This window comes from Myodes glareolus, chromosome X (genome assembly GCF_982192425.1).
Source record: "Myodes glareolus chromosome X, mMyoGla1.1, whole genome shotgun sequence".
Lineage (NCBI taxonomy): Eukaryota > Metazoa > Chordata > Mammalia > Rodentia > Cricetidae > Myodes > Myodes glareolus.
The window spans coordinates 85,956,775-85,973,090 of NC_142053.1; the positions used below are offsets into that span (position 1 = coordinate 85,956,775).

At 38.7% G+C, this 16,316-nt stretch overlaps 1 protein-coding gene across 1 annotated transcript in view; it reads right to left on the reverse strand.

The window, feature by feature from the left end:
• Ar (androgen receptor) overlaps positions 1-16,316 on the reverse strand; it is a 169,654-nt gene that overhangs the window by 14,601 nt on the left and 138,737 nt on the right. The window contains exon 4 of the mRNA XM_048417727.3: positions 3,425-3,712. Coding sequence (XP_048273684.3) covers positions 3,425-3,712 — 288 coding nt within the window. The remainder of the gene's footprint in view (positions 1-3,424; positions 3,713-16,316) is intronic.

The following is a 16,316-nucleotide window of genomic DNA, read 5'->3' on the forward strand; positions in this document are numbered from 1 at the left end:
CTTCTGATGTGAATGTTAGTGTGAATCTGAAGGTATGTGGAAGGGGAAGTATTAAACTGTGTAGGTATCAAAGAAACTATACACGTGCTCTCCCCCCAATTCTCCAACATCAGAGAACTAATAAAAAGGTGAAAGGGGAGTATTTCAGTTAGGCTGCAATACTAAGAGTGCTTAGAGCCGCTTATCACTCAGACACAATACCTTTGCATATATGAACAACGTAGAACACCAGTTTTCCATTATAGCTGCATTCAGTTTGTAATACCTGACAGTTTTTAATGCATAGAGTTTGAAGTAGCCTGTTCAGACTACATGGATAATATGGGAAGACAGAGGAAACTGCAGTCTCAGGTAATTGTTAGACTGTTCTGGTGAAATACAAGGATTTGTGCTTAGGTTTTGAGACACAATCAATAAGGAGTGGATGAAGTTCCCTTGTTCTCTCTTTAGAAAGTTCAAACCTGAGGTCAACATCAAAAGAAGCCTGGCGGCAAGTTAGATTGAGCTTAATGCAATTTATAGTGCTAGCACTCAATCCTCATAATTATAAGCTACCATCTAGAGAGTAGGTACTGTGTTTCAGCTCTTGTACTCTTTATACATAAACTCCATGTTGATGACAGTTCTCAAAGTGTTCTACCATCTCGAAAACTGACAAAAATGGCACAAATACCTGTGATTTTACTCAAGATTATATATCAAGCCATAGCTAGGATTTCAGTCTGGGTCTATCTGATTCTAAATATGCTGTGTATATACAATTGATTCAAGTGTCTCCAATTTTTAATTATAATTATTAGTGTGCCAGGCACCTTAAGAGAAATTTTCCGGGTGTTATCATTATCACAGAAAATGTACAACAAAATTCATCTGACCAGGTTCTTGTGTAGGATAGCAACTCAAATATTGAAAGTGCAAATTACTTGAACTAGTAGGTGATTATGGACAATTTGAATAGCCATTCTTATGAATGCAGTAATCAGCTTCTTTTAGGAGCTATTCTTCTGAATGATTCAGTGTCACAGTTCACTTGTTCTGGAAAGAAAGACATTAAACTGATTTTGGTTTGCAAATTTGTTAATGGAGAAGAAAGTTTCCCATGCTGAGGGTTGAGTCATGAACAGCTCATGTTTCCAGGTAAAAGAAATTCTGCCATGGTCATCTGAACTAGGTTATTTCTATGGCCATCAAATTAGAAACCCAAGTCTGAGCTCAAGCTCTGGCTCTATTGTTAAGTAAGTAGTGTAATAATTCAGTTAACTTCTTCGAGCTGTGGTATGTGGAAGAGAATAACAGCATCATTTTTGAGACTCCAATATAGGGAAAGCTTGTGAATCCAATAAAATGAGACATGTTAAATATTTGGAAATTGAGAATCTCCATTAAAAATGGCATCAAGACATCCAGCTGGATAAATGATAATAATGTCCTTTTTCTTGTTTGTATTCTTGCTACCCGTGTGAACTCTCAAGTTTTGGCACAGTGCATATCCATCCACAGTCCTTGGGCTTCCTGCCCAGTAATCTTATTGGCTACTTAAACTCTGTTTTCTGATATGAGAAAGTAGCAGGGAAGTTCTCGACGCGTGACTGGGGCCTTGTGAGTTAGAAATGCAAAATGAGTTCTTGACAGCCAAAATGAAAAATTTTCAAAAGTAGAAAACCCATTACATGATTCAAGTGACCTTTCAGGAGGTTTCAGGCCCTCAATGTAAAGCCAAAAATGACAGAAACAGAGAGCCATTATACACAAAAGCTAGAGTTCATAGCTTGGAAGTAGTTTGGAATTAGGGGGCCCAGGGCTCAAGTTATACTAATTTATTTTATGTATGTACACATGTATTTTTGTCTTTAGCTATAAGATAATCATAACTCTTGTCAGAATTTAATTCTGTGTAAAATAGAGGGACAGGTGCCTACTTCATAGGGAATTCTTATGCTATACTAATTAGACAATTCCTTTTTTTTCACTATAAGGAATAGCAGTTTTCATTAGAAGGTGAGTTAATCTTTGACTTCAGAGGAAGAGACTTGGTTGTTGCAATTTCAAAAGAATCCTTGAATCATGTCATCTCAGGATTGCGAGAATCTTTAAAGAGCATATGCTTCGTTGCCTGTCAAAATGAATTCCCAACAGCCACATGACAGTGTGCCAGTGACTAGAAGCTTATGGCTTAGTTGGGAGTAGTATTGAGAGAGATGAGATGTGGAGGTAGTGAAGATCGGGCAGAAATTCTGGCTTAAATGAATGGAGTGGATCACTTGTATCTGTGCAAAATGCTTTTTAAGAAAGAAGCAATTTGTTTACTAAATGAATGTTTGTGAGTCCATAGTTAGAAGCCATCTAAAGCTTCCCTAATCGATTATAGTTAAAAAATAAGGTGGGTTGAAATAACAAATGCTCTAGTAAGGAAGTGAGTTCCCATTTCTTACTGAAGGTATCTTAGAGGAGGAAGATAATCACTTGGTAATTCTTTCACCTTGACCTAACTTTTCTTCCCATTATGATTTCTAAAGTACTGTAAAAAACACTAAGGGTTCCTTGAAGCGAAGTTTAAAAGCTAACAGTATTAGGATTATGTTGGCCTTCCCTGTCACCTGGCAGGATGAACCCAGACAATAGCCTGGACTTTTAAGATATAAGCTCTGCCCACTCCCAATCTATCTCTTCCCCCTCAGGCAAGCTCCTCTCTGCTGTCCTCCCTTTTCTCTCTCTCTCTTCTGAAGAGACAGCTCTCTGTTTCTCTCACCCTCTTCTCTCTCCTCTCCTCTCCCTTCCCTCTCTCTGTCTCTGTATTTCTCCTTTTCTCCCCCATACCCTCTTCCTAAAGAAAACTCCATACTCCCCAGCTCTCTTTGCATGGCATATTCTGTTTCTTGCCCACATTCCTCACGCACCAGGGGACCCACCAAAGTTCCTCTCCCACTGAATTTTACAATCAGGTTAGTCCGGAATGCTCTTGATATGTACAAATAAAAAAACAGAGCCAGAAGGGTAAAGGATCACAAATGAGTTTTGAGCAGAGATAAGAAAAGAACCCAAGATTTCTTTCTACCATACCATATAAAAATTCCTGTGGGATAACTGAGACTTAAAACTACCTCTGGAATGAACTTACATGTTTATGCATAGAAGAATATCTTAAGGTTTATGTAGCTATAGCTATAAAATATTTGATTTGGGGTTAAATGACAAAGTATGATTATTGTGTATCAGTGAAGTCATATAGGACATGGGTATAGTATCTTTTCTCTTGCTTTCTCAGTCTCAACTTCTTCAATGTTATGGTGAGACCTTTTCTATGACAACCATTTATCTACAGTGTGGCGTTGAGTCCTGTCTGAGTTAACGAGTATCTTGCCCAAAGAACCATTCTATAAATATGATAACCCTTATCCCACATCCTCATTTTCCTTTTCCTTACCAGGCAAGGCCTTGGCCCACTTGACCACATGCACAAGCTGTCTCTCACCCAGCTCGTTGAGGCTAGATAACAAGGCAGCAAAGGAATCAGGTTGGTTGTTGTCATGTCCAGCACATACCACTCCTGGTTCAATAGCTTCCAGGACATTAAGAAAGATAGGTTGACATTCATAGCCTTCAATGTGTGATACTGTCATCTTCTGGGATGGGTCCTCAGTGGGGCTACCAGCATTGGAGTTTTCTCCTTCCTCCTGTAGTTTTAGATTTCCAAGTTTTTTCAGCTTACGAGCTATTGAGGAGTAAAAGAAATTTGAATTCATTATCAGTGACCAAAAATACACACTATAGTTACCTTGTTAGGGAAAGTGATTGAGCAAAAACAAAATCTTTCTCTCTGGTCGTAGAGTCTAAGTTTCTTACAGACAAGTGATTACTCAAGAACAGTTGAATGAATGTGTTATCTTACATCCCTGCTAAGCCCCAAAGTATCATACATTGTTTTCTCCTAAAAATATCCTTAAATCAGCTCTGCCAGAGTGCAGCAGACGTCAGTATTTATACCTGAGACATTCAGTTGATTCATTTATTAAAAAAACATTTCTGGTTGATTTCTTTATTTATCTATTCTCCACACTTCATTGACAAATAATAGTTTTTAGGTAACATAAAGAGCATCGGCCCTGCTCCAGTCTTGTAGAAAAGAAATAAACACCCACAAAGAAGTCTAGAAAGCACCAAGATAGTAAAAACTCTAACAGAGGCATCATAAAGAGGGAAAAAAATCTTTTTTGCATGGTGAGGTTAGGAAATACTTTACCTCAAAGGTACCTGGAGCTTAAATACTGATAAGAATTTTACCAGGCAGAAATGGGTAGAAAGGGCATAAAGAAATGAGAGAAACTAAAAATCAGTGTGCCTATAGTTTATATTGCATATATAAAAAGACAGGCTATCTACAGTGTTATAAACAAACTGTGGCCTGTTTTTAGTGGATGATGTGTATTGTATTATATTAAAGAAGTACAGGGTTTGTCCTACAGGTAATAAGCAAATAATGAATGCTGTAATCAAAACAACAATATAAATGTGTCTATATTTGATATTAAGAAGTTCTGGCTTATAGATTATAGGTCAATTCTGAACATTGTAAACAAGAGTTATACAAATGTATCTATGTTAGAAAAAGTGACCAAAACACCTGTTAAATGAAGATCTGAACTTAACTGTGGGTTCTAAATGGGTAACAAAAATATACCAGTTTGGAAACCAGGTCCTTTTCCTCTGTTCATTCTTTTCATCACTGAGAATTGAACATAGTCCATGCTTAATGTATACTCATCAATTACCCAATATCCTAAGTCATCTTTTTTACTTTGAGAATAGCATTTAACAAAGCTAATCAGGATTGCTTTGAATTTACTCTGCAAGCTGGGCAGGCCTTGGATTTGTGATTCTTCTCTCTCAGCTTCCCAGGAGCTAGAAGTGCAGGGCATTGCTACCGGATTTAGTTCACAAACATATATTGGTACTTAGGGTTCTCTGAGGAACACACATTCATGGCATTGTAGAAATTCAGAGACTAGATTTTCAGCAGTTGAGAATTCACATATCAGGTGAGAATGAAATTTAGGAACAATTTGAAAATCCTTTGTATCTTCAGACTACCAAATCATCCCATCTTGAAAACAATGAGCAGGATTTTTCTGGTGTGCTGCTTCCTACCACACATTATAAAGTGGCTCAGATGCTTTCTAAATGATATTCATAGTTGATCATATACCATAACACATACAGATTTTCTTCTTTAGCAGGGGCAAGAAATAGAGGGTGAAAGGTTAGAGCCTGTGATAGTATTAAATAAATAATGTAATGTCCATGACATTATTATTATGACTGTATTACCCATCTATTAAAAAATGGAAATCATACTAGCAGGCAGCTATTAGGATGCAAGATATAACATTCTTTAAAACAATCACAGTAATTCCAAATGCAGTTTAAGAACAATTTTCCCGACATATCCATACACATATGCACATACACGTGAACATTTTTACATGCACATGCCTGCACGCACATGTGCGTGCACACACACACACAAAAACACACAGACACATACACACTCACTTTAAAGGTCCTCTAGCAATCCAATGATTATTTTGTTCTATTTTCCCTAGTACTTATATTGATAAGTATAAATAATTAAAAAGGTCATAACTCTGAGGTCCATCACAAGCAGATGCACTGGGAGTAGACCATAAAGTGTATTTTTATCTAATCCTTTAACAATAACAAAGAAAGAAAGAAAGAGAGAGAGAAAGAAAGAAAGAGAGAAAAAAAGAGACGAAGTAATAATAGCTTGCATATTTTTATCAACACTTAGGCCAGAGAGGAGAAAATGGTGTTCATAAGAGAAGCATTGAGAAGAAAAGAGGGACAAATAAGGACGCCTGGAATCTCAACTTTGAATGCAAGATAACCTTTCCAAGAATTGTTTCTATAGGATTTGGGCACAGCCAGTAATAAGGAGATACATACTTCCTTAACAATTTCTACCTCCCACATAAAGGTATAAGGTTGGGAGTTTGGCATGAACCTAGCTAAATCTATTCCCAGAGCAAGAGTCCTAACCTTCACAATGTTTTGTCATTTGATGAATCCATTTCTTACACTGAGTCTTCTTCTTGTACATGGCACTACAAACTGATGATGCCTCCAGAGTGCCCCGGTACAGTTCCCAGATAGACCCCACCCTTCTAGCTGGTATTTTCTAGTCATGGACTTAGAGAAAGATAACTTAAATGATCTGAACCCGCTTTGTCTAGAAAACTCACATTCTCTATACTTTATCATGTGGCTTCTCCAAAGAGTCTGGATCCCTAAAATTTTATCTTCCTTGACTATAATTTTTACTCCTGACAATGGACTTTAGTAGCTAGTACTACATCTAGAAATGGAGAAACAGGAAGTTCTGAAAATACTCAGTTACCTTCCTAAATGGAAACATATCTGAGGTACTGTAGTGATTAAAAAAATTCATGGCTTGCCTTAAGGAAGAGTCCTTAGAAATCATCTTTCCAGTGTTCACAGATTCAGTTATATTCAGAATGGATTGAATATATTCAGAATGTATCCAGGAAATAATACAGTGTATAGGCATATATGTACAAGAATGGTTGCATTCTGCCTGGAAAACTGGGATAAAATGTCTAACTTCCTATCCCTGAAACACATTCATGTATCATGTTAAAATCTCTCATGATATACATGTATTCTAAGCTGAATTCAACCCTTAGCTGTCACTTTGAGAATTCTTGTATCAGTCCAAAGTTTCAAGTCAAAGACGGGGATGTTGAATCTAATGAGGGTGAAGCAGTCTAGTGGCAGAGGTAGGATTGGAACCAGGCATCTTATTCTTAATTTCAAATCCCTTATGGCTCATTGCTTCTCTTTCATTAGATTATTCCTGCTCTATTTTAGTATGCACCTCTCTGAGATCTAGGCTTACACTATTTTATATAGTAGCCACTAGTTCTGTGTGACTATTTAAAATAATGAAGATAAATAAAAAAAATTTAATGCTTTATTTTCACTGGACATATTGCCAGTGTTTAAAAACCACATGTAGCCAGTTACTGCTAAACAGAAAGGCACAGATACAGAGCATTTCCATTGTCTCAGAGAGTCCTGTTGACTAGTGCTATGAATATGGCCCGCTCTCTGGGGGCAGCCATACTATACTATTTGCCATATTATACTAAAGGTATTGATAAAGAAGGAAAGAATCCAAAAATGAATGACACATAGAAGAATCCACTGGATTTTATTCAGAAGGTACAGGGACAAAGAGAGTAATTGGTGCTGTTACTATCAGTAAGATTTAGTCTGTCACCACTATTCTGTACAGTGACTCAAATCACTGAGGTGATGGCTTGTGGACTTAAACAGATTAATTTAAGCAAAATCAATATGCATAGAGACTGTGGGGAAGATCCATCAAATGAAATTATTCCCGTTTGTTTGAATTGTGCCAATCAGAACTTGGCTGGCACTTTCATATTGCCATCCAGACCTATACAGCATCTGCTTGAAGAAGAGAGTCCGCATCCCCATTTGCCTCCAGGACCCTGGTAATGTACTGTCCGTGTGACCATAGTGGCTTAAGCTGCATCAGGTGCTCTGAGCTAGCTGCATGAAGAGGGTTGCTGCATTAAGCATAATTGAAATAGGATGCCATTCATTCTGTGTGGGGGGGTCCTCTGCTCTCCCTCTGCAGCAGAGGCCAGCATGTTGCTAGACGACTTCGAATCCTAGACAACAAAGCTTGCTAGTCTCAGCTGTTACACAATGCCCAAGGCCTTGTTTTCTTCCATGAAGGCCGCCCCCATGCTCCTCCTATCCCCCCGCACCTGAGCCCCAGAGTCAAAGATAACTGTTTCTATAAGATACACGCAAACTACCCATTATGTCAAAGCAGAGGTCTACTTAAACTGAGGGGAAAACAGAGAAAGGGAGCAGCAAAAGTGGATAGTTCTAATAATACATGAACTGCTTTATGTCTCATCACTGTTTTTAGACTTAGGTTAGAGTAGTAGCATAAAGGATCCTCGCAAGGTCTGGCCTTGCTCCTCCCATCTACTGTCCAGAAGCCTGGCAAGCCTGGATCCTGGTATATCAGCCCTGGGACAGTAGATTTTTGTGGAAACTACCTCCAAAGCACCAAAGAAAGCATTTTCAAAACAAGTTTCATGGTGTGCTCCTAAGGAGACCTACATGAGCTAATCTGTAACTTTTCTAGCCTCAGCAACCTTTTGGGTGATGTTTGTAAAGTCTTTGAAACTTTGAATTACTGTGCCCAAGGTTAAGGATGCCTCTCTTCCCTATACTTAATCATGGAATTTGGAATATTGAAGAATTATCTTCTCTGAGAGACTAATTTCTAGCATGGCCTCCAAGATTTTTAGTTCCACAAATATTTGCATCTTTGTTCCATTATGCAGTCAAGTAGTACTGTAGTTGCTGTTGTGAAAGAACTGAGCAAATGATATTAAAGTCTCAGTTCAGTTAGGGGGCTTGGTTGCATTAGGCAAGCTTTATAAAATATAAAATACTGACTTCTTTCCATTAAGACCATCACCATTTGAACAAAAATAAGTTTCTCTGTAACTGGCTGTGAAAGTGAGGTGCCCCCTCCCAAAGAAACATAACTCTCCCGCTCACAGCAGCCATTAAGTGCCCATAGCTCCTCAGCTAGGGTTAGGATCTCAGTGCCCTTCCATCTCCCATGCTGTAAGTTTTAACTGAACTTTTCTTATGCAGGTCTTATATTGTTAACTACAACTTTTGTGCATGCATGGAGGCAATAGGCAGCTCACGTCCAGAAGATGGTATTCACAGCACCCTTACCTGTCCTCCAGCTCTTTTATTTCTCCGCCCCCTCTTCTAAGATGTTTCCGGAACCTCAGAAGGGTGGAAGGTAGTGGGTGGGAGTAAATAAATGCTATTCTGAATTAACAGAATGCTTCATATGAATTTCAGCCTATAGAGGGTTGGGTTTTAAGTATAAATCATAACAGTCATCTTTCCATCTACTAAAATTAGAGTCAGTGGATCTTACTACATGGCTTTAGGGTTAGAAGGCCAGAGTAATCCTAGAGTATGAGCCAAGGCAGCTCTCCCCACCTCTAGGGAATCTTTCTTCATTCTATGTATGTATGTATGTATATATATATATATATATATATATATATATATATATATGAATGACTAGAGCAAATGGGCCAAACAGTAATTTAATTTTTACAATTTCTGTGTGGTTACTTCGAAGCTAAGCTAGCCAAGTAACCAGGAAGAACAAACAGGCGCTCTCCTTGGAACAATTTTAAAAGGAGTAAAGAAAAATAAGCCACATAAAAATGAAAAATTCACAGAGAGTCTGGATTATCTATATTGTGTTATCTTTAAATTTTTTGGCTATGAAGGAACTAAATAGAGAGAGACCTTTCATTGTATGGGCTGCTAAGCTAAACCAGCATATATGTTCTAAAGGTATCTGGATTCCAAAATTTGAGTCTAAGGATATGGTGCTTTGGAAAAGAGGTTTTTCTTTTGTTTTCACAAAAGATGAGAAACTGTGGAATACTTCCAGACAAATATGGTTTGATAGACCACACCCTCCTGAACAGTCACTGTGAACACCCTCAAAAAATTACTTTGCCCAACTGCTGACTGAGATGAACCTAGCACTGATGTAGGAGGGTCATCTGTCTATGTGTTACTTTCATTGGTTAATAAAGAAACTGCCTTGGCTTTTGATAGGACAGCAGCTTAGATGGGTGGAGTAGACAGAACAGAATTGTGGGAGAAAGAAGCAGAGTCAGAGAGCTAACTGTCATGAAGCTGCCAGGTCAGACATGCTGAATCTTTCCTAGTAAGCCACGACCTCGTGGTGCTACACAGATTATTAGAAATGGATTGAATAAATATGTAAGAGCTAGCCAATAAGAGGCTAGATATAATGGGCCAGGGAGTGTTTAAAAGAATACAGCTTCCGTGTAATTATTTCGGGTAAGCTAGCCGGGGATCCAGGCGAGAATGCAGCCTGCTGCTCTGAGAACGCAGCTGCGCTCGCTGCTCCTTCTACAGACTCTGGATTCAGACTGTCTCATTAGTAATCATGAGTCTATTCCTGTGAGACTCAGGGTAAGATTCAGTCTCTCTGTACTTCAGTTAACTCATATACAAACTGCAGATAATATTAGTAACTGAATTGGAACGTTGTTTGAAGGAATATAGACACCATGGTGGCATCTGCTGGTAGAAGAGATTTTATACCTGAATTCTATGTCTGAAAAGATGCACATATGATGAAATATGCCCTGAGCTCCAGGAAGAAGAAGAAAAAAAAGACACTGAAATTTTAAAATGTTATAATAAAGGGCTTATTATTTGCTTGGTGGTAATATTGAATCTTATGGTATGTGTGGTCATAAACAAATCTTTTATTTTCTGCTATACTTTAGTTTGTGAATCTATGTAGTGAAAATCCAATTTGATTTTTCTATATGACTGCTTTTAGGAAGAAATGCAGTAATCTTAGTGAGGCCTTTCTGAATCCCATGAAAATATATGCCAATGAACAGAGGCTATGACTTTTCGCAAGAATGGATCTCTGGCAAGAACCACTTTGAAAAGCTGCTTACAGTGGCAAATTGTGAGGAGTATCAGTTTTCATTTGGGGTGAAAGATTGAAGGGCAGACTGACAGCATTCAGAATCATTATATAAGAGCAAGATCTAACTCACTGGGTTGTGATTTTACGAAAGAGCACGTATGTGCATTGTTCAGTACAGAGTAAATTAGGTTGGCCAATGTATGATGGCTTTCACTCTTACTGAGCTCTACATTGCCCTGTGTTCCTGATGCTCTTTATCCTAAATAGATAAATGTTCTAAGAAATTCTATGAGATTTATAGTTTCCACTGTGACTAAAATCTAATAGGAAAGAGAATGACAGTTCAAAGGATCACAAGCTATCAGTCTAATACACCACTAGAGTCCTTGGACACTTATGAATTTTTTCAAGGAAAGGCAAAATGAACTTTTGTATGTGGCCCCACCTGCCTTCAAATTAGTCTATACCTACATTTGAGTTTCTATGTCAGATTTTATTTGAATAAAATGTTCCTTTTTTTAAAAAAAAAGGAATTTGGGGAACTCATATGTTGTCTATGCTTTTCTTCACCTTACTTCATAGAGAGACTAAAGGGCAAAGGTAAGTCATGCCAAAACACATAGTTATGGCAGAACAGAAGACAGAAGCAGACGTCTTAGCTTACACGGTGGTGTGCTTTACCTCCTGCCAGCTTGACCAGCATGCTTTTAGGAAGAAGGGTCAGAGGCAGGGACTGGCATTGGATTGGGAAAATTGGGACAGGAACAACAGGTAGAGAACAAAACCAGTCCTTGGCAAGCATGAAGCAAGAGCTTAGCAGGGGAATGTGACCAAGTGGGATTAATAAATGTATGACAAATAGCCTCTCGGGCAAGAAGGCACCTTGGTCTCCACCCCTGCCTGCTGACTAGCATTCTCCTCCCAGTCGCAATTCTTGGTCAGAGGAATAGCCAGGGGAAAGAATATCAAATTTTATCTTTCAAGGTTTATGTTAGACTATTTAGTCTAATGGTTTTTAGTTTGTGGAGGAGTAAACATAATTAATAATAGAATGATATGCAATGCTGCACATCCTTGCCAAAGCACAGAAACTATTTCCAAGTCTCCCTTCTCTGACTACTGAGCCAGAAGAAAGGGGTTCACTGTCCAAATGCCATCCTGAGTGAGGAGCACAGGGCCATTACTCCAAACCTGCTCATGAGAAATTGTAGAGCCTGGAAATGCTTTTGCATACCAGGCTTTTCCACTGGAAAAAGTTAGTACATGAATTTAGAGAATACATGCTTTTACAATTACATTTAATCTCACATTAAAAACAAATGCGAAACAGTCCATGCTGAACAGGTCAGTACGACCTGGAAAGTAAACGAGAGTTTTCTTTTTCCCTTTCTTTCTTTTAGGAAAGAAAAGCGAGAAAAGGAAGAAAAGAAGGCTGAGTGTTAACAGGATTAATTATGTCAATCTGGTGTAAAGAAAAAAAATACCATGGATGTATTCATGATTTTATTAAAGAAATTTTTTTCTAGCAGAAATAGTATTCAACCAAATAGAGAGCAGTTAAAAAATAAACCACATTAGCCTTTCAATCCATATTACAGAAGTTGTTGGCCAGGTGAGAATTTTGCCCAGAGGAGGAGGAAATGCCCCCTGCCAAAAAGCCCTTCCTTGGCTTTGTCTCCCACCGAACATGGTTAAGTAAAGGGAAAGAGAAAGACTGTATGCATACATGCAAGAGTGCCGTGGTATGTGTGTGTGAGTATGTGTGCGTATCTGGTGTGTGTGTGTGTGTGTGTGTGTGTGTGTGTGTGTGTGTAGGTGGTGACTTGAAAAGAGACAGAGCAGGAAAGACAAGTCCCAAACAAGGCAGAAAGGACATTTTTACTTTCATTTTTGGCTTTCCAGGTCTCGTATACTGTGTCTCCAATAGGGAGGAAACTACTTTCAATATGGAGGTTGTGGGAAGACAGAACAAAATCTTCAAATGCTAAATGTCTCATCTATTACATTAGTAGACTATTTGAGGTGTCTGAGGAAGTCTCACACAAGATCTGATTAGAGGCCAGAGTTTCCTGTGAGGGAGGAGGGGGGAGTGGAGGAAGCACTCAGGTGAGAAGACCAGGGTAGACCCACTTCCTCTATTAACTTAGCAGGAAACAGTGAAAGAAGGTATTGTTGGTCAGATTTTGCCTACTTCCGCCTTACAAAACGTTCAAGTTGTGTGGGCTACTGGAAACAGCATCACCTTGACTTCGGAGAAAAAAAGTATCATCTGACTCTAGTTTGTTTTTTCCTGCTATATTTTTAAGAGAGGGGCTGGCTATCATCTCTTCTGGGAGAGGCAAGCATTGGTCCTTCTTTCCTGTGTGTGGATCAGCAACTTCCTTCAGCTTTTTTGTACAGCCTGAAGTTGAAAGTTGAGTCTTGGGCAGAAATCCAGAAAATTCCTTTTTCCTGTATGGTCATTTTGAGATATATGTAACTGCCAAACTGGAACTTTCTAATATGAAAGAGTAGTTTTGTGATTCTGAGATATCATCTTATACCAGTCAGAATGGCTAAGATCAAAAACATCAATGATAGCTTATGCTGGAGAGGATGCAGAGTAAGGAGAACACTCCTCCGTTACTGGTAGGAGTGCAAACTTTTACAGCCACTTTGGAAGTCAGTATGACAGTTGTTCAGAAAATTGGGAGTCAATCTACCTCAAGACCCAACAATATCACTCTTGGGCATATACTGAAAGGATGTACACTCATACTACAAGGACATTAGCTCAACTGCATTCATAGTAGCATTATTTGTAATAGTCAGAACCTGGAAACAACCTAGACGTCCCTCATCCGAAGAATGGATAAAGAAAATGTGCTACATTTACAAAATGGAGTACTACTCAGCAGTAAAAAACAATGACATCTTGATACTGGTATGCAAATGAATGGAACTAGAAAAAAAACATCCTGAATGAGGTAACTCAGACCTAGAAAGACAAACACAGTATGTACTCACTCTTAAGTAGATATTAGATGTAAAACAAAGCATAACCAGCCTATAGTCCACAACCCCAGAGAAGCTAGGTAACAAGAGAACCCTAAGAGAGACATACATGGACCCTCATGGGAAGAGGAAATAGATAAGATCTGAAAAAAATGGGAGCATGAGGGGAGGGAGGGAGAAGAGAAGACAGAAGGGAAGGGAGAGGAGAGAAGTGAAAGAGAGAGGGGAACATGAGGGAATGGGATGACAGAGATGGGGGAAGGATACAGAGAGAGAGAGAGAGAGAGAGAGAGAGAGAGAGAGAGAGAGAGAGAGAGAGAGAGAGAGAGAGAGAGATCAAGGAAAGAGACATCTTGATTGAGGAGCCATTATGGGGCTAGAAAGAAACCTGGCACCAGGGAACTTCCCAGGAATCTATAAGAATGATCCCAGTTAAGACCCTACATAATACTGGCAAGGATACCTGACCTGGCCTTTCCCTGTAATCGGATTGATGACTACCTTAATTGTCATCATAGAATCTTCATCCAGCAACTGATGGAAGCAGATGCAGAGATCCACAGCTGGCACTAGGCTGAGCTCCCAAAGTCCATTTGAAGAGAGGAAAGAGCGATAATATGAGTAAAAGGGTCAAGACCATGATGGGGATAGCCATAGAAACAGCTGACCTGAGCTAGTGGAAGCTCACTGACTCTGGACTGACAGTAGGGGAACCTGCCTAAGACCAAACTAGGCCCTCTGAATGTGGGTGACAGTGTGTGGCTGGAATAGTTTGTGGGGTCACTGACAGTGGGAACAGGGTTAATCCCTAGTGCTTGACCTGGCTTTTTGGAGCACATTCTCTTTGGAGGGATATCTTGTTCAGCCTAGATATAGGGGGAGGGCCTTGGTCTTGCCTCAAAGTGATATGCCAAACTATGTTGACTCCCTCTGAGGAGTAGATGGGGGATGAGGTGGGGAAAAGTAGAGGCAGTGCGAGGAGGGGAAGGAGAGAAAACTGGGATTGGTATGTAAAATGAGAATAGATTGTTTTAAAAATAAATAACAAAGATATCTTTAAAAAGAAAAGAAAAACAGAGTAGTTTTGCTGAAAGTAGTGGCTTAAGGATGGGTTTGTACCGAATATGCTCAGTAGTCAGGTGTCTGAGTCAAGTCTGTCATAGGAGGCGTGGTGAACAAGTGGAGAGAGGGCTACTTGTCATTTTGGAAAAAGGTTTCCATAAGAGGTAAGATGAAGAAAGGGACCATTGTTATTTAGGGATTTTTTTCCTTTCTGGTTAGTGACAAATGTGTTAGCAACTTCAATATAAGTGTGTGTTTGTGAACCTATCCGTCCACTATAGACAAGAACTAATTTTTCAGAGTAGAGAATATGAAGGGTCACAGAATAGGCAGGTACAATTTGATGTTTCCATTACAACCACTCAAAGACCAACACTTCTTTATTGATGGTATTCTGGATTTGTTCGCATCAGTCAAACTGTCTCATAAAAATCTCGGTATCTTTTCTCAGTTGGAAATGAAATCATTTAAAAATGAATATCTCTGTGCCTAAGAGTTCACTAATCAAAGCTTTCATGCCTTATTGCCTGTTCCAGAAGAAAGATTCCTCACTTTCTTTTGGTTTCCAAATAGCCAAGATGACACTTTGGAGTGTTGGCTTGGGTTCGTTACCTTTCCTCTTGGTCAAGATCTACATTTCTTCTTAGTTTCAAATGTCAGTCCAAATTTTCTGATGCTGATTAGTGCTTACATAATTTTAGCTGCAGACTGTTAGAAAGTTGAAATATCCCTTATCAACTTATTCCCACTCCAGTCTCATAAGACTTCATTCAATGGGATAGTAAGCCAGTAAGAAAAGAAGGAATTGGCATACTTAGGCGTGTATTTAGCACCAGTTATCTGGATTAATTACTATGGAATCTGATGACAAAAGAGACCATCCAGGGTAGTGATTATATTTCCAGTTTGGAACTTAGACATAAATTAACGTGGAAATATCAATAACTTCATCTGGATGTTTTATTGGTTTCTCAGTGAGCCCATACTTTTTTTCTCAGTTCTCCTCCTAAGCTACATGATCTCAAAAGGTGTTCAAATGTTTCTAAAAAGGCAGCTTACCCAGATAAATTGTCTGAGTTTGTACAATAGGAAAATAATCTAACTTGTATGGTCTTAAGGAACACATCTCACAATTTATAACGCCAAATTGAATGATTTCAAACAAGCAGTTACATTATTAAAAAAAGTAAACTTTTTCTTGGATTGCTACAATTGGGAAATACGTGGCTCTCTATGTGTGCATAGTCTGTCGTGTGTTGTCTGTTTTGTTTTCTGTTCGATACATTAGAAAATACTACCTAGAACATTGTCTTTTGAAAGTACAAATGTGAAATTTTGAATCTCTCATAGAAAAGTAAACCCCAATAAAATATTTCAATGGCTAGCACATTTTAAAAATTCAAAGATTTCAAGGAGAGATTTTACAAGCAAGATTCGAGTATTATATATGGAATATCATCAAATTTGATGATTAGAAAAATATTACTTATCTCTAAATATAGTTCCCTAAAAGCAAGTATTAGGAAATAGAAGCTGGCTGGAAGGTAAAAGAGAGAATATATGCTCTTCCTACACATGAGTTCCCTTGGAATGCGCAACTGGAAGATGCATACTTCTTTCCTTTCAAAGTGTGTGTGCTCATGTACGTGTGTAAGTGCTTCTA